Below are 18244 nucleotides of genomic sequence, written 5' to 3'. Positions count from 1 at the left end.
CTGCCTGTTCTGCTCCCCACTCTGTCCCTGGTGAATCCTCTCACCCTCCACATCTCTGGCCTATACCCCAGTTCTGTATGAATAAATAAATAAATATTTAAAAAAAGAAAGAAAGAAGGTTGGACTTCTCTTTCTGGAAACATAGAGTAGATGTACTATTTTTTTTCAATTCATCCCTCTAAGTATAGCTAAAATGTTTGATTATTGTACAGAAAGTAAACAAAATGAAAGTTGAAAAGTAGGAAGCAGATTGGTTGGGGATCTTGAGACTTGACAAACTACACAGCAGTGAGTTCCCTGGGTTTTATTTTTTCTCTGATATCTCAGTTATGGAGCTGAAGATTTCACCAGCCTGGAAATCCCAATAAGTGTAAACAACAAAGACCTCCCTAAAAGTCTGTTCTTTGGCCAGAGGATCCAAAAAGGGTCAGTCTTAAAAAAGACAAAACTTTTAAGCAGTATCCCAATAATAACCCAACAATCTCACAACCCTCCTCTTCTCCAGCCCTGTGGAAATGTTTTTGGAGAAGACCAAATGGGAAGCCGGTGCTTACCCCCGTGGGGTGGTAATGAGGTACCTATTCTGGTCTGCACTGGGGAGCAATCAGGAGAGGCTGAAGGAAGAATCACCCTTTCCATACATCTTTTGAGGGGGCCCACTGCACCGCATCAGTGAAAGTCAAATGGAGAGCAGCAAAGCGCTCCTGGGCCCTCCCAGCCAGGATGGCAGACTCACAGAGCTAGCAGGGGTTGGGCACCCCCTTCTCAGCAGCAAGTACATGTCCTTCTCCCTTAGGTCCAGGGCAGGGGAGTCTAACTGCAAGCCTCCCTGTGCAGCATGGAGGCAGTGTCCCAAGCCTGTCAGAGTGATAATAGAGGAGGCTTGCCAAAACACACGACTCAAGCAAGGGCCAGAGCCTCAAAATGTCATGTCCCAGATACCACGGCTCAGCTGAAAATCACATTTCTTCCAACAAGAAAAATCTGAACTTGAAGGAAAAGAGACAGCACAAGCCAACACTGTGATGAGTCATGTTGGAATTATGAGCAGTGATCTTAAAGCAGCCTTCACAGACAATGCTTCAGTCTCTAAGGAATGAAAAATAGAAAATAATAGCAAAAAATAAAAAATCTCCATAAAAGACATGGGTAAATATTGGAATCAAAAGTACAGTGGCCAAAATAAAAATAATAAAAAAAAATAGATGGGCTCAGTGGCAAAATGGAAATGACAGAGGAAAGAATCAGAAGTAAAGCTGATTTAAAAACTAAGGCACGGCCCTCCCTGGTGGCGCAGCGGGTTAAAGCGCAGCACTGAAAAGCTAAAGCCACTTCCGCATGAGTTCGATTCCCGCTGGCCCCGGAGGTGACCACATGGCGTGGCAGACCTCTCCTGACCCGCCCGCTGCTCCCCTCAGCAGTGTACTTCGTTGATCTGCCTGTTCTGCTCCCCACTCTGTCTCTGGCGAAGCCTCTCACCACCCCTGAGCCTCTGGCCTGTACCCCAGTTCTGTATGCACAAATAAATAAATCTTAAAAAAAAAAAAAAAAAAAAAAAAACTAAGGCACATTTCTGCTTCTGGCATAAGAGTAAAAATGAAAAGAATCCAGGTTTACCTTTCCCTCTAAAACAGCGATTAAAAATCGAGCAGAACAAAAGAACAGTGGTTTTTATGACATTGGACGTCAGGCAGTGAAGGTCGGTGATGGCCTGGAACAAGTGAACTCTCAGACCCACCAGCTTTCTGCCTACATTGTTTCGGGGTTTGGGGTGGGGGGAGCTTGAAGCGAAGCCCAGGGGTTCTCCCTGAGTTGAAACTGAGAGGTGACAGGGAGGGGAGGCTGCCAGCATTCACAGTGGAGGGCTGCAAAGTGTGTGATTCACTTGAGGAAGCTACTGAGCCTTCTGAGGTGGTTGGAAATTGTTTCTGCTCCTACCGGGCAGCCTGGAGAATCTCATCTTTGCATGGTACTGGATGATGTCTCAGAATGGCTTTGTTGTGCCTTCCTGAGGCTGCCAAGTTCTCCTTCTGCATTGCTCTGGTACAACTTAACAGTTTATAAGCCAGAGCTACAAATGTCAAACTATTTACAAAAAACTTTGTCCCAGGAAACATCTCAAAAACCCTTTCAGGGCCCTTGATCCACACTTTGAGAACTACTATGCAATAAAATACCTCATAGTAACTGTTTAAAACATTGAGGTTAAATCAGACAGTTGAAATGTTCTGAAAGCAGGGTGCGTGCGTGATCAGTGCTACCCGAGAGTCTGGACGCCAAGGACAAAGCGGTGAAGACACAGAGTGTCTCGAGGCTTCTGGAAGCTTAGCTGTTCAAAACTGTTTCTGCCTAGTGGACGCTGACTTTATCACCCATCTTCCCTGAATGCAGGCATGTATGTGTCTGCATTCCAGTGCCTGCTTTATGAGAGGAAGAGCAGTTTTATGGGCTGTGGTTCCCAGCACACATCCCATTTGGTGGGTGTTGAAAACAGCTTTGTTCTGTGGCAAGTCAAGACTTTCCTTTCAAATACGACCTTTGTCTGGTGGGACTGTCCATCCACCGCTAGTTCTACTTCAGACCTGGGCTGAGAGTTCAGTGCCTCCCGGCAGCGTGTGGTATAAATAGGGTTCTACAAACATGGAACTACACAGCATGTCATGACATCATGCTCCAAAATCCTGGGTCACGCCACCCAGCACCCGACATGACTTCGTGTCAGTCCGTGTCACCACCACTCTTGGGCATCGTATATTATATGCATAAAATCATACAGATATTTTTATATGTCTAAAAGAAAATGCTCATAGTAATTCAAAGCCTGCAAACCATACATCTAGCTCTATTTACATTTGCTCATTCTTGTGAAATGTTCATTATTCCATTTACATAACTCCTCGGCGTCTTTCCACATCTGGCAGCATACATGGCTGCTAGCTATGGCTTCTCGGCACTCAGCACAGAAAGTGCAATTACCTACATGTAATAGCAGTGGGAACTAAGCATACAGTCATATATAGTGTCACCTTAGAGCAGCGACATTTGGCAGGATCTCAAGTCAGAGGAAATCTGACATTCTAACAAGTTTCCCAATCCTCTTATCAAAGGGAATTCCTTTCACAACCAAGAGAAGCCAGTGTGTTCTGTCTGCAGATGGGATTCCCTAGAGTCTGAGAAGGCAGCCCAAAGCAGACACTATATTACCTGATTGTCTTTGGATTCTACATCTCCCGTGGTGGTTTGGGAGAAGTTTCTTTCTCATAGAGAACACACAACACACACACACACACACACATGAATGTGTGTGTGTGTGTGTGTGTGTGTATAAATGAATCCTTTTGAATGCTGTGCTATGAAACCTCAGACCTTTATCTAAGAAGTTTTAAAAAGCTATCACAAATCTAGTGTCACTGATGCTTCCTGTTGAACAGGGCAACTCTTTTTTACACCATTGCATGGGAAAGCTGATGAGGAGGCACAGAGCCAACCAGCCACTCGAAGCTCCTCCTTTCCTCAAGATTGCTCATCTCTCTGCTAGCTCTCCCTGCGGGGAGAGAAAAAGGACCTGACTGTATTCAGGGCTTCTTGTATCATAGACATAGTGTCTACTGCCATGTTTTCACTTGTTAAGACTTAATAGGGATACTCAGCTCAATTCCAAAGCCAAGATGAAATCTCTACAGGGTGGAGGGTTCTCCTCTAGGCATTAACCACATTCAGACATTTGAGGCAGACCTGCAGCAAAAGGGGTGAAATGTCAGTGCAACCCACTTTTGATTTGTTTTTCCTATGGTGGCATAAAAAAACAAAGTAAGTCCTAAATGTGCTTCTGTTAATAATAGAAATGAAGTAGCAGTAGTATTATGTGCTGTTTAAAATCTACTCTAATAGCAGCATGTCCAACTGTACCAGCCTTTCGCTCCATGGGGTGGGCAGAGGGAGGCCCGTTCAAGTCTGTGTGGTTACTGGAGTGCTGCGATGTTCTCCCGTCCAAAGGTCGGGAAAGTCTGTTGAGCTTCCTGACTGAGCAGGCCATGTACTGTGGAGGGGCTGAGAGAGAAACCAGCAAGAGTTCCTGGGGGCACTTTCTGTGTTATCTATTCTGAATCACTTGGTTTGGAAAGTTGAAAAGAGTAGGTCAGGCTCCCAGTCCCTCTGCAACAGCAGGGCCTGGGTCTGTGTCAGAATCCAGATTTAATGAGATTCAAATTTCCAGATTGAAGAAGGGTGATAAAATGCATGCAGCCTATAATCATCCTATAATGGGATCTGGGGCAGCACCTCACAATCAAACAGATTAATATCTCCACAGGGAAAAGTAGGAATAGTTATACAGAGAGGAATAAATTAAAAGTGTTAACATCAACCACCTGTGTCAAATTTGGTTTTTACCTTTCAAGTTCGAAATTGCAACAAAGGAGTGGTGGCAGACCAGACCTGCTGAGTCCTGGTCACCATGAGGCAGAACCGAGTGGCGGGACTGAGAATCTGTCCAGCGTCTCTCCCTTCTGGCTACTTTCTCTTCCATTCTCTGACTTTCTCTCCATTTATCTGTGTATACTTGTTTTGAGACTGTAGGGAGAGTAAGTGACTGTATGCTGAACTGTAGCAATTGTAATTGGTGCTCACACACACGAGGCAAAATTTTGCCCCTTCCCTTCCCTTCCCCCTTTTAATAAGTAAATATTTACAGAAGTGCAGTCCCAAAGGTAATCTTGAAGTAGGTCTGGATCCCCTGCATTGCCCTGATTTTTTAATATAAAAAATTAGAAAGTCTAATTTTTTATATTAAAAACTAAGTTCTTATGACTGTTATCACCTGAATATGTTTGCAGAATAACTAATGGCTTTTCAGTGTGAATAACTGTTTTCAGTTAATGCTATAACAAATTTAAATGTCTTGAATACTTCATTTTAACTGTATCTAAAAGGATATTGCCACTCGCTGGTTTGCCTCTGTGAAGCCCCTCTTAAAGTTTCTATCTGGGTCCTCCTCTTTTAGGAAAATGTTTGAAAAGTACATTTTGATAATGTTGATGGAATAATCAAGATATATAATTTAATATGCTGGAAAAAATTGGATGGAGAGATCAGTCTTTTCCAACTTTACAAGGATGTGAATAGGCTCTTTGGTGCCAAGAGATTTATTTTAAAATGGCTTTTGTCAAGTAGACCTCTTCTTTTAAATTCATAAAGGCTTCCCTTTTCAAAAGGAAGGGGTGTCATCAGGCTGTTTTTTATAGGCTTGTTTTGCACTTTTTAATCTTTTATCAGGAATTCTCTGAAGTATCAGCCTGTGTCCTAACGATGCATATTCTTGGCATGTAGGAAACTTTAATTATTTTTCTAACCTTTTCTCTTAATCCATAAATTCTTGTTCTATTGCTTTTTTCTTGCCCTAGCAACGGAAGAATTGAAAGGATTTCAAGGAAGACACAGGTGCTGCCTATTTGAGGGGCATGTTCCCTGTAAGGCTTAATAGGTCATGCACAGTGGATTTGCTTGTATTATGTGCATCATATTGTCTGTCTTTGCAGCTGAACTATCAGCAGAAAGTGGGTATCATGTACTGCAAAGCTGGACAGAGCACAGAAGAAGAGATGTACAACAATGAATCAGCCGGCCCTGCCTTTGAGGAATTCCTTCAGCTGTTGGGAGAACGTGTTCGGCTCAAAGGGTTCGAGAAGTATCGTGCACAGCTTGACACCAAAAGTAAGAAATACTTAACCCTCCTAGAGGCGTACTTTCCTCCTGCTGCATTGATGTTCATCTGCTAAATTGCCCATAAAACAGCATTGCCGTTTGTTGCAGAAAACTGCTGGTGATGGAGGAGAGGAAGCCAGAGGAGGAGGATGTGCCCCCAAAATAATTGAAGATCATAATCAAAATAGTTAGGATTAAACTGTTGGGGGAAAAAATGTGTTAGTAGCGGTGTGCTGTAGAGAATGAATGCAGAGCATAGAGAATTGCTCCTAAATCGTGCTGCAAAAATTTCACTATATTTAACCTAATATTACAGTGCTAAAAAGCTCTAGAAATTGGTAGCCATCTGGTTTTAAACCCTAGAATCTTGCATTTTCATTAATTCACTTCATAATTCTCATGCATATCTCATGCATATTTCTATGATGAGCCTTTATGTAGCATTCTTACTCATTTGTGTATTCTTTTAATTTAGGAGGTCTTTAAACTTTCTGTTATTGTTGTTCACAGTCTACTCTCTAACAAAGCAGACCTTAGCTGTGGTGTTAGTCTGTCTAATAAACGTGCTGATTGAAAGAGCAGCAATGAAGTGCCCTGGCACTGTGGCTCATGAACCTAGAGCCTCGTGCTTCCCTCCCCAAATCACTAAAAGACAGTTGTGTCCTCAGTTGTCTACTCTGGTGGGCCTGCATCAACTCTTGCATGTATCTCGGGGAGGCAATTTCAGATTGTATCACAAAGATTCATCCATAGATACCTACGACCTGGTCGTCTTTGAGAGGGTCTTTGGATTAGCACTTCTATATTGCAGTCTACAGCAATCGCTCTGATTTTCTGTACAGGAAATTAAATAAGGAGTTGAGTCAGGAAAACAGAAAAGCATTCATAAACTCCACTGCAGGGAAGAATTTCCTGTTGCCATGGTTTTGCTGTTGCCAACTTGGAAACGACATGGAAGAGAGACTATTAAAACCCATAAATAGCCTAGACTTAAATATGATTCTGATGTTCTATACTTTGCATGCCACTGCATGAAAGGTTAAACCTCAGTATGCCCTTAAACTCTTTTACCCAATATTCTGATATTTACCCTATTTAGTTCTTCAGCAGTGTCCCAATTTTGTTGGGCTGTATAAATTTTCATGAGCAAAGTACTGTTGAAAGGGCCTGGGATAAGAATGTACTAAGCACGTGATTTTATAAATTAGTGTCCAGAAATGGAGTTGGTGTCTTGTCAGTGTATTTGCATGTCCCAGCCTCCTCTTGATGACGAAGGCCCTGTGAGAAGTGTCACTGCAGCGCTGAGCATCTGCAGTGTGGCACCCAGTCAGGCCGGGCTCCAACATCCCGCTGACTCTGAGGGTGAGAGGAAGCTGAGCTTGTTGTTGAGGGGTTTACAAGCATGTGATACCTTCAGTAGGGAGGGGTCCTTTCCAACAGCCTACTCTCTTTGAAGGCTCTTGTAACCTTTCAACACACAGGTCCTGAGAAGGAGCGTGCACCATTTCAGTTTTCCTAAAGTAAACAAAAAGTATGGAAGTATTTCCATCCTAAAGCACTGCCAAAGACAGTGCATGTTTATTTCTCTTACTTCAAAAGTAATAGGGTCAACAGTCAAGACTATTAGCCTCATGATTTAAATGAATTTTAAGCAGTAACAGACCACTGACAAAAGGGAACAAGCAGTCTTTGAGGCCCTGGTAGCCTCTTCTGTCTCTGAAAGGCCAGGAGATGAGAGGTTCAGTGTGCTGTGAGATCATCACTCCATGTTTTCTGACTTTATCTTATGTCAAAGAACTCTTTGTTTCACTATAATCTTTAAAAGAAATCCTCTCCAGAGCAAGTGTCCCAGAACAATCATTCCTTCTAGATGTGATGGGATCTGTAACTATGTAGTTTTTATCAAATTTAAATATTACTTGTCAGTAACTTTTTCTGTCCCTCCCACTGGTTCTCTTAAGCTCCAGTTTCACATGTTGGGTCACTCAAGAGCATTTTGCCCTTTGAGACTGTTTTTAACTTTTCTTTTTCTATGAGTCCACTTTCATAAAGCATAGTAGTATGTTTTCAAATTTCATTGTGTTTTTCTTCCATTGCATCTATATTCTACTTGTGTCATCTAATAATATTTTGATTTCAGTTATTTTAATTTTCAGGGTAGAAGTGACTGATTTTCTTGCAGTTTTCATATCATGTTCATGTTCTGAAATCATTTAACATACTTATAATAGCTGTTTTAAAAGCTTTATGTACTAATCCCATTACCCTTTCATTTGGAGTTTCCTTCTAATAGAATTTCTACTAATTTAGAATTACATGTATGGGATACTTTGGGTGCTGGACATTGTGACTATTTCATTGTTGAGTATATTTTGTCATCAAAAGAGTATTACTTTGTTTTGGTGGGCACTTATGTTGCATGCAAAAAGAACTTGAATTTATAAATCTTGTTCTTAATACAGCACCCTGTGCAGCCTTTGTTCTTCAGCTAATGCAGCCCCCACTCTCTTGGGCCTGAATCCCTCCCTGCTTCAGGATATGGTATCTGCTCCATGACTAGTAGGAACTCACGTGTTTTCCAGTCCTGTGCGAGCTGTGCGATTGTTTGGCTGAAAATTCTCTTTTTCTAATAGTTTCTCTTTGCCTGACTTTTAGAATCTTTTTCTAGTCTCCATAGTTTAAAATTCAGCCAGAGACCCATGAGAAACTCTACAGGTTTCAGGACCCCTCTTATTGTGTAGTTTCCTCCTCTTGGTACTTAGCCCGGAAAATATCCTCCACCTCAGGCTTCTGCAGCTGCAGGACGGTTTGGCTTCCTTCTGGCCATGTTTTACCTTGTCAGAACCTTGGTCTAAAAAAATAGCCTGAGCCATCTCTTGAGACAGCTCTACTTTCCATGTATTATAATTATATATTCAGGGTTTAGTACTATGGAGGAAAGACTCAGGGTAGGAAGGATTGATGGAACTACTCATCCATTTCTTCATTTTCCATACAAAGTCCCTTTTCCTATCACAGAAATAGGACTTCTAGCAAACAAACTACAAAGTGTCTGGAGTTGGAGTAGTTCTATATAGTGAAATTTTCAATTGTGGATTTTTTTTCTTCGTTTATTTTTTTCTCATTTGAATGATATAACATCAGATAATTACCATTCCCTCACACTACTATAAATTTTACAAAAATAACCTTCCCATCAAGCGATTTTTTTGAAAGCTGGAGACCACCTTCATGTTAAGCTGTACATGTTGGTTATTATCTGGGAAGTTACTTCCTCCCTGAAGCTCACTTGTTGAGTCAGCACATGGGAGACTGGCAGCCGGTTGTAAGGCATATTCCTTCAGAGTCCTCCTTCATTAATTTGCTGTGATATTAGCAAAGTTTTGTTGTTCAGCAGTATTGTAAAGACCATTGAGACTAGGGTTTTAGAGGAGATGTAAGATTTCTCATAAAGAAAATAAATCCTTCTTTGCTTGAACTATTTAAACATTGATAAGGAAAGGAATAATAAAATGAGCATTGTTTAAATGCTTTACACTTGCAAACAGCTGTTTGGAGTGGTAAGAGAGTGATGAATGAAGGAAAAGATTCTTTTTTAACCTACACTTTTGATTGGTGTGTTTAAGTGTTCTATTTCTTCTTTGTCTAGCTTTGGATGGTTGTTAAGTTGTAGGAATTTGTCCAGCTCTTCTAGAATGTTGAACTTGTTTTCGTACTCCTTCACTTTTGAACTGTTAAAGTCTAAGGTTTTCCCACAGGGTGCCCTTAACTTAAGTTGGCAAAGAAATTAAAATATGGAAACCGCCCTATTAATGGCAATGACACTTTATACCTCAGCTGCATAAAATTCCAAATTTTAGTCAGTATATCTGAGCTTCTTCTGTGAGCTAGTGGTTTCATATGTATTATTTCACTTAATCCTTTTGACTTCAAACAAAACAATCATTTAATTCCACCAGCAAAATGGGTTTACTAGGAAACAAATAGTGGGAAAAAGGGCAGGTTAGAAAGTGTATTCGTGGTGAGACCCAGATGCTCTTTTCCAGTCCCAGGCCACATCCCCCATGGTCTCTGGAGGCCTCCTTTTCACAGTCCTGCAGGATAGACAGCACAGCAGCACATCCAGTGAGAGTCAGTATGCCGAGTCTTTTAGTTTGCTAATTCACACATAAGTGGGTCTCTCTTAGGTTTCCTGTATTCATGCTCACTGTTCAGACTCCTGAACAGTGGGAATATCAAGAGCAGGGAAGTGAGTAATGTGCTTGTGATCACTTTACAAACGATGCTGTGAGCATTCAAATTCAGACCTCTGCCTTCCAAGTCAGAAACCCAGGAGACGGCAGGTATCTGGCAAAGTGAGCAGTAGGTAGAAAATAGCAGTAACTGGTTTCTAAGTACCAGCTACACACCTCTCCATCCTTGTCTAACAGTGTGTTACCAAGTTTCATTCCAGGCACAAACATGCGTGTGCTCAGGCACCCCTGGAACTGACAAGCATGGACTTACCTGTCACAGCAGAGTCATGCCACACCTCTTCTTGCTCCTATCCTCACCACAGTACAGTAACACATCTCCTGACCATGGCTAAAGGCACTCAAACAGTTTGACTGTAAATATGATTGGTGCAAGAAGCAGGCAGAGTTCTTGACTCCCCCATAGGCTTCGTTAGTGAGGGAAGTGCCGCGCAGACAAGTTGTGCCTCCTCTCGCATGTGCAGTACTGGTGCCTGCCTGTGCATCCAAGCGGTGGCTTCTGTATCCCCAGACTCTGCAGCAAGGCTGTGTAGGTGACCGAGCCGGGCGTCTTACATGGACGGTCTCCAGTAGCTGCCAGCTAGCCTGGTCTTTAGACCCACAGCCAATCTGAGTTTTATCTTGCCTTTCATGTATTCTGTGGTGGTAAGGACATTAGTAAGCTGAGCTGGAGCTTTTTCCTTTCTACTGACTTTGTTAGTCTCCATGCATTTAGTTAATGAAATTAATTTTCTCCTTGTGTTCATAAATATTTAAAACTAGGAGATTTCCAAATGTCAAATTGCATAGGCTTATTTTCCTTCATCTCACTTTTCTTAACTCACGCATATCTCTCAGTGAGCAGGGAATGGTCACGTAAGTCTAATTACTTTTTCTTCATTCCGATTCATAGTTGTACCTTTATTATGTAAGTTTTAGACTACCAAAGCACAAGAACTGAAACAAAAGACACAGAAGATGATGACATGGACGATATCTGAAATGCTTCCACAAACTTAGTAACTTGTTCATACCCTCCTCAAATGGAAATGGCTAAGACACGAAGCTCTGTCTTATCTATACCTTTTCAGAGATGCTGAGTGGAATATTCTTATCATTCCTCAATTATTGAATGTCTTCTTATCATCTGCTTTGAATATTGGAAGTTTTACTTATGTAATTTTGGTAGAGCGCTGACCTTACCTTGGACACGTGCCACTCATTGGCAGTCTGCTTTGGAGGCAAATCACGTGGTCATCAGCTGCCCCATAGATGCCTGAGTTTACCTTTTAACTTTTAAAGCCACATACAGATATGAAGTAACATTATCTTCTTTCACTACTCTTCTTCAAGCATATTTTCCCTTTAGAAAATGTTCAATATGGATTTTCTTCAACCATAGAAAAAAAGATTTTTTGTCATTTTCCCAATTATCATTCTACTAAATCTTTCAGGGTTTCAGGGTCACTAACAATATAACAACAACATTGGGTGCTTTATGACTTAGAATGTAGGAAGCATGCAGCTCCCGTTCTTTTCTTTCTGGTAAGCTTGGCAACTCAATTATATATGTAGTAATTTCAGAAATTTGGAGTTCTTTTCTTTGTAGGAAGGAAAATTTCATTGATTTGGCCTAGTTTCCTCTCTGAATTTTGAAATTGTTTCTAAACCATTTAAAATTACCAGCAAAACTCTGGGATTTCAAAGGCCCCCAGATTTACCTACCCCCAGGGGGTAGGTAAGGAGCTGGTTAAGCAGCATATATTTTATACAATGAGACATGTAAAGGACCAAGAGAATGATCTAGAAGTTGAAAAAAAATTATCTTCTGGGTTGTCTTCCACGTCAATTTTCCTTTCTGGCAATAATCTTTTTAAAATTAGACATATAAAGCAAAATGTACTAAATGAATACTGGATGACAGTCTTTTTTCTAGTTCATTAATTTTGCTTAAAATTGACTTGTAAGTACACGTCAAAGCTGACACATTCACTTTAAAGTTTTAAAATGTACTCATCAGTTCTAGAGATATTTATAGCCAAGGTCCTTAACAAAAGATGAGTTCTTCATACTCAAGACCTTTCTGAAATATTTCAGTACTTGATTGTAGTAATTTGTACATCTTTGGGGTATACCCATTAACATTTAGAAGGTATTTTTCTTGGGAAATTTTATGTTTTGGAATTTTTGAAAAATAGTTATTACTGGTTTTGTGTTTTTCTGGGTCTTAGCCCTTTGCCTTTTATGTCAGCTGCAAAATTAAGAACCTCCATAAAGCTCAAGGTTGACACTCAGGCCTCTAGAACATCCTTACACGTCTCCCTGCAAGTCACCACTGTGGTCTATTCTTGGAGCAGTGCCTGGAGGCAGTGGAGTGACTGTGTCAAAGTTATTTGGGAGAATTTGTAAAAATAGATTCCTCTGCCCAGCCCCACATCCAATGAACAATATTTGGGGGAAGGCATGAGAATCTGCCTTTTAAACTAGCTCCCAGCTGGTGCTATGCATGCTGAGGCTTGAGAAGTAGCGCCCATGGCACGTGCAGGAGGCTGTCTTGCAGCACCATCCTTCCCTGTGGTGCAGGGAGTGCTTTACCCTCCGTGCTGTGGTTGACAGAGGCTGGAGTCCACCTGGGAGGCATGTTCTTTTGTTCTCTTCGTAGCCTGTAACTCCAGTCAAAATATATCCCTTTTCAATTAAATATTTAATAATTCCCTTTCTGGTTTCTAGGCACTTATGGGCACATTGGTTATTTAATAAAGAGATAGAGGTAGTTCTTTTCCTTAAGGTGACAGCCGGGCACACTTAACATTAAAAGACAGTTGTTGGCCATTGCTGTAATGCTATTGCTGTTCAGTGTTACAATCTTGAGAAATGTCCATTTGCTTGTTATGAACAGGGGTCTTGCTGAAATCAAAGTATTGGGAAAGAGGTACTTAACTTGATGTCTGTAGGCGGAATGCCTAAACTTGGATAGGCAATAGCTCACATTTGTTTTCACTGACCTCCTTGTTTAATTTTAGCATTTCCTTATAGAGTGAATTTAGGCAAGAAACCATAGTCCTATAAACCCTACCTGTGATTTTATTGGAAAGCACAACCTTCTTTTTATCATATTGATTGTCTTCATCATGGCTTCAAAATTATAGGACTTATTAGAACTGCTGGATTCTGCTATAAAAATCTTAAGTCATATCATTTTAAAATGTTGGTAACTTATTTTTCCAAATAACTGATTTCTGTTGAAAGCTCATATTTTTTGTGACTTGCAAATAATATGCTGAGAAGGGGTCCCCTGGACTTCATGATACTGCCAAAGAAGATCAGATGTGAAGTCATCACCTTTAAAATATTTTTTTTTAATTTTGTGTGTGTATGTGTATAAAACATCATTCTTCATTTTGTACATTTTTTTCATCTCAGTTGTAATCCCGTGGACTTCCCACACCAGCTCACTGGTGTGCCATCACCATAGTCCTGGACATGTGCTCTTCCTGCCCCAGATTTGATCTTATTCCCTTGTCTGTCCCCATAGTATGTCTCTGGTTTATAGTTGTTTGTTGATTTTCAAAAATGTATATCCTTTTAAGGGTTTCTCTTAACTATTCCTGAGGTAAAATTCACATGCACATTTCAGGTACATAACATAATGATTCGGTATTTGTTGTATGTATTTCAGAGGATTGCCACACATCGTCCAGTTAACATCAGTCACCATATTTTGTCACAAAACTTTTTCCCTCTTCTTAATCTCACTGCATATAAACATGTACCTGTCCCCTTTTGTCTTGCTATAGCTGACTCCACTGGAACTCATTCTCTGTACACGACGTACAAGGACTATGAAATCATGTTCCACGTCTCCACCATGCTGCCCTACACACCCAACAACAAGCAGCAGGTGAGATGTCCCAGCGTTCTGTGTTTCTTTCCCCTTGTCTCACTTCCCCCAGAAGCCTAAGTGGCAAGTTTATAAAATCTTAAACCAGAGTTTAATGTTGCACCTGTCACAGCAGCAGGAAGCTCTGTACTTTGTGGAAGTAAGGAATAGCAAATGAGCTGAGAACAAATGAAGAGACATAAATTCTAGGTTAACAGCCAGCTGGATGGCTTTGTGAATTAATCACTTGCTTTTCACCCACGGGGATGGAGGTTTTCATGAAATCTGAAGAGAACAAGTTGAAATCATGGTGATTAGATGACTCTGCAGGGTTGCAGAGAACATATATATGAGTGGGCGAAGTTTCATCTCAAGAGGCTACTGTACAAAGCAGGAAAGTACCGATGCTTCATTTCAGATTTCAAAGGAGGTTTTATATGTTAACTTGGAGAACAAACAGACAAATCAGAAAACTAAACATAGTCTTAATGTGTCATCAGAAGATAGTAAGGAACACAATTGCATTTGTGTGCACCAGGCAGAGTTTCTTTTCCTTTTTTACTGAAGTAACTGTTTACCTGTTTGCACAGTGCCTATTACTAACGTGCAGTGAGTATGATTTAAAAATGCAGAAATTAAGAAGTGACAGATTGCAAAATGGAAGCCGGCAGTATTGCTTTAAGAGGGTATGTGATGGTGGTTGTTTTTAAAAAAATATTTCACAGTAAATGGTACTAAACTGAAATTTAAAGAACCAGATCACTAATGGACTCCCCTTTCAATAGCTACTTAAATATCAGTGCTCCAACTTCTGACCTTAAAATAAGTATAGACTTTGTTATTATCAGCTGTTGCACTTAACAGACCATCGGCCAGCTGCAGAATGAATCACATCCTCTTTCACAGAATCTAACCAAACACAAATCTAATCAAACACTTCATCACAAAAGTTTGATTCAATCACAAATCTAGGTAACAGGGTTTTGTCTTTTATGACTACCAAAGTCAACATAGGAAACAAAACAATGAGTCCACTATAAATCTGAAATAAGAATAAAGTCCCTGGTCTAGAGTTTGTTGACAATTTGTTTTATGCAAATTCCAAGTTTAGATTTCTCGGAGACAAAAATCTCATGCTAAGAAAAATATACTGCTAAACTTCTTATTCTGGTCAGTAGCCAAGAAACTAAGAACTTCCACAAGTGACCTTTACAGCAGAGAGAAAGGCTTATTGCACCTGATCTCTCTGCTGAGAAGGATAAGTTGTGGGGAGGGAAGTAAAAAAATGAGTAGCAACATTTAGTGATTTCTAACTAACTAAGCTGCATTACTGATCAAAGTGATGTTACCATTTAAATGGACAGCTATGTAAATTATTTACTTTGGGGGTCCATTCAAGGCAAAAGTTTTATAATTCTAAATCAAAATGAGGAAGTAATTGTTACTACTGCATTTTAAGAATTGTTGTTCTCTAATTAAAGAATGTATTCTCCCATATAGATTATTTTATACTTAGAAAAAGAGAAGAAAAGACTTAAAAGTCTTTTTGTAGGAATTTATAAATACTTTTATAACATATAATATGAAATAGATTTACTTCTATGTGTCTAATATGATTACTTTAATATCAAATCAAACCCTATTTTGAAGAAAAACAAAATTGCATCAAAAAGTCAGTGTCATTGTCAGTGATATCATCTAAGCAGGAGTGACAGTACTTAGACAAAATTTGTTTTGGTATGGCCATAATCCTAAATAAGTGAATAATCTTTAATAATGAGTACAAATGAATGATCTTTAATGGTAAATTGTGCCTAGAAGCCATTGTAGATCAGCCATTATTTCCATAATGTATCATGTTTAGAAATGAAGTAAACTGCCTTATTAGAAGCTAATTTGGGGTGCTCTAAAATTCTTAAGGTTAAAAGTAGATTTCTAGAACATACTAGCTCCCATTTCTCAACCTTAACCTACAATAAAAAGGCGATTCCTCCCAACTGGTGGTCAGTATCAGATCACTGATGCTATGGGTGTGTAATTTGTATATATTAGTGTCATTGGAGAATAAAAAGTAAGTTTTACAAATGCAACCTTATATCTGTTGGGTAGTTCATAATAAATGCTGTTTCAGTATTTTTCTCTCTTTATTATCCATATAATAAATATGAGAAATATACATTTTATTACATTTGTCTTCGACACTATTGAATTAAATTCTCTAACGAAACCCTCTTGGAAAGGCTATGACCTGGCATGATTTGTGCTGCCTGCATTTGAAAGCCAGCTTTCCAGAATACCACTTAATGTGACACACAAGGGGGACTTCACCGCTTTCATTGTAGTTAAATAAACTATTGAAATTTGAAATTTAACCTATTTTTAAAATCTGCAACATTCTGGAATACTGTGAATGTCTACATTCCCAGTTTGTGACAGTCACAAAAAGTGTATCAGGAAACACCTTAGGTCCTTCCTAGTGGCTCATGGGGTTAAGTCTCAGCACTATCAAGCTATCAGCAGCCACTGCAGCACGAATTCAGTCCCCAGCCCTGGAGCTGACCTGCATGGTATAGCGAACTCTCCTTCTCCCCTCAGTAGTGTATTTCAGTAAAAATACCTGTCCTGCCTTCCCCATTCTGTCTCTGGTAAGTCCTCTCGCCCCCCACACCTGTGGCTGTACCCTAGTTCAATATGCATAAATAAATAAATCTTTAAAAAAAAAAACCACCTTAGCCACGTTGCTTTAAATGAAACTAATTAAACCTGAACATAAATTGTGTTGTAATGACTGCAGTTGTTCTTAGTTCTAAATTTTTTTTCCCCATGGCAAGTTATCTTATTCTATGAAAATGGAGCCAAACTGTTGTTATGGAAACTAAGGATTTGAAGGTACTGAGACTTGTCATAATGTATGAGATACAGGTTAGGTCTATTTGAATGTATTGTGTATTTCATAGAAACTTCAGAATATTCATGTCCATGTTCTTACTTGGAGGGAATGATAAGACAGGCTAAAATAGTCAATACCATATAGATGACCTGGCCTCATACATACTGAATGATTTCAAGTACATAAAGAATGGGGAAGGAAAGAGTACAATATTGTCATTCATGTTGTTTGCTTATGTTTTCTTTTAGCTCCTGCGGAAGAGGCACATTGGAAATGATATCGTAACCATCGTTTTCCAAGAGCCTGGAGCACAGCCATTCAGCCCAAAAAACATCCGCTCCCACTTCCAGCACGTTTTTGTCATTGTGCGGGCTCACAGCCCTTGCACGGACGGTGTCTGTTACAGGTACGCTGCACAGCAGCACCAGGCTAGTGTGGCTGGTGGCCACACAGGGCCCCTCCAGCTCTGCTTTCTGACATGGCAGTGAGAGGTTTGTGCTACATTCTGTCTTTCCATTGCACATGGGTGACAGAGTTCAGATGACGACATGACCTGATGGCCTTGACATTCCCAGAAACACTGGCGAGGCGCCTGTATCTCCTCCTCAGGGGTGTCCTGCACCCTTCCTGTCTGCTCAGCAGCTCTGCTAACTATACTGTGCTTCTGACAGGGCAGGAACAGGAAAAAGTAGTTAGACTATGTATGGGGAGAAGTTCGCTTTGAATTATTATTTGAAAAACTCAAACCCTGGTATAGTATCTACTTAAACTTTAAGATTTACGAGTGCTTTAAAAACTTTAAGTTTTTGGAGGTGTTGGGTAGGATTGTTTCAGTGTCACTTGTTGACCTAGTCTCACAAGTGTCAGACTTGAGCATCTGTCTGGAGACGCCTTGACAAGAGTACTGAACGGGCTGGGCTGCATGTTGAGCGATGAGAATCTGTGAGGCTGGGTTGATATGAGCTCAGTGTCCCAAAGACAAAGGAATAGTCTAGTGTTAGTGAAAGGTCCTTACTATGGATCTCTCCTTGTACATTATGAAATTTTATTGTCTTTCCCTGCCTAAAATTCGGAAGATGACCCTTTGCTAATTTTGAATATTTTTTTTAAAGATTTATTTATTGTGCATACAGAACTGGGGTACAGGCCAGAGATTCAGGGGTGGTGAAAGACTTCACCAGAGACAGAGTGGGGAGCAGAATAGGCAGATCAACGAAGTACACTGCTGAAGGGAGCAGCGGGCGGGTCAGGAGAGGTCTGCCACACCATGTGGTCACCTCTGGGGCAGGCAGGGATCGAACTCATGCGGAAGTGGTTTCAGGTTCTTAGTGCAGTGCTTTAACCCACTGCGCCACCAAGGAGGGCCATAATTTTCAATATTTATGTTTAAACTGATACAGCTATCTGCACAGAGGGTGGCCGACACAAACTGATAAGTGACCCGTTGTGAGACCCACACTGTCTAATTCTAGCTGTAAGATAGGCCGGTTATAGGAGTAGAACAAGACAAGTTAAGGTTACTTGCACTACTGCTGACTC

At 40.4% G+C, this 18244-nt stretch overlaps 1 protein-coding gene across 5 annotated transcripts in view; it reads left to right on the top strand.

The window, feature by feature from the left end:
- Positions 1 to 18244, top strand: part of SIPA1L1 (signal-induced proliferation-associated 1 like 1) — a 320552-nt gene that overhangs the window by 233189 nt on the left and 69119 nt on the right. For all 5 annotated transcript variants that reach the window (XM_012724498.1, XM_004681724.2, XM_012724496.1 and 2 more), the window contains 3 exons: positions 5538 to 5712; positions 13733 to 13836; positions 16954 to 17111. In XM_012724498.1, coding sequence (XP_012579952.1) covers positions 5538 to 5712; positions 13733 to 13836; positions 16954 to 17111 — 437 coding nt within the window. The remainder of the gene's footprint in view (positions 1 to 5537; positions 5713 to 13732; positions 13837 to 16953; positions 17112 to 18244) is intronic.

The sequence above is a fragment of the Condylura cristata genome, unplaced genomic scaffold, assembly GCF_000260355.1.
Source record: "Condylura cristata isolate star-nosed mole 26May11 unplaced genomic scaffold, ConCri1.0 scaffold00013, whole genome shotgun sequence".
In the NCBI taxonomy this organism is placed as follows: domain Eukaryota; kingdom Metazoa; phylum Chordata; class Mammalia; order Eulipotyphla; family Talpidae; genus Condylura; species Condylura cristata.
The sequence above is the reverse complement of the archived record's forward strand: the minus strand, read 5'-3'. Positions and strand labels throughout refer to the sequence as shown.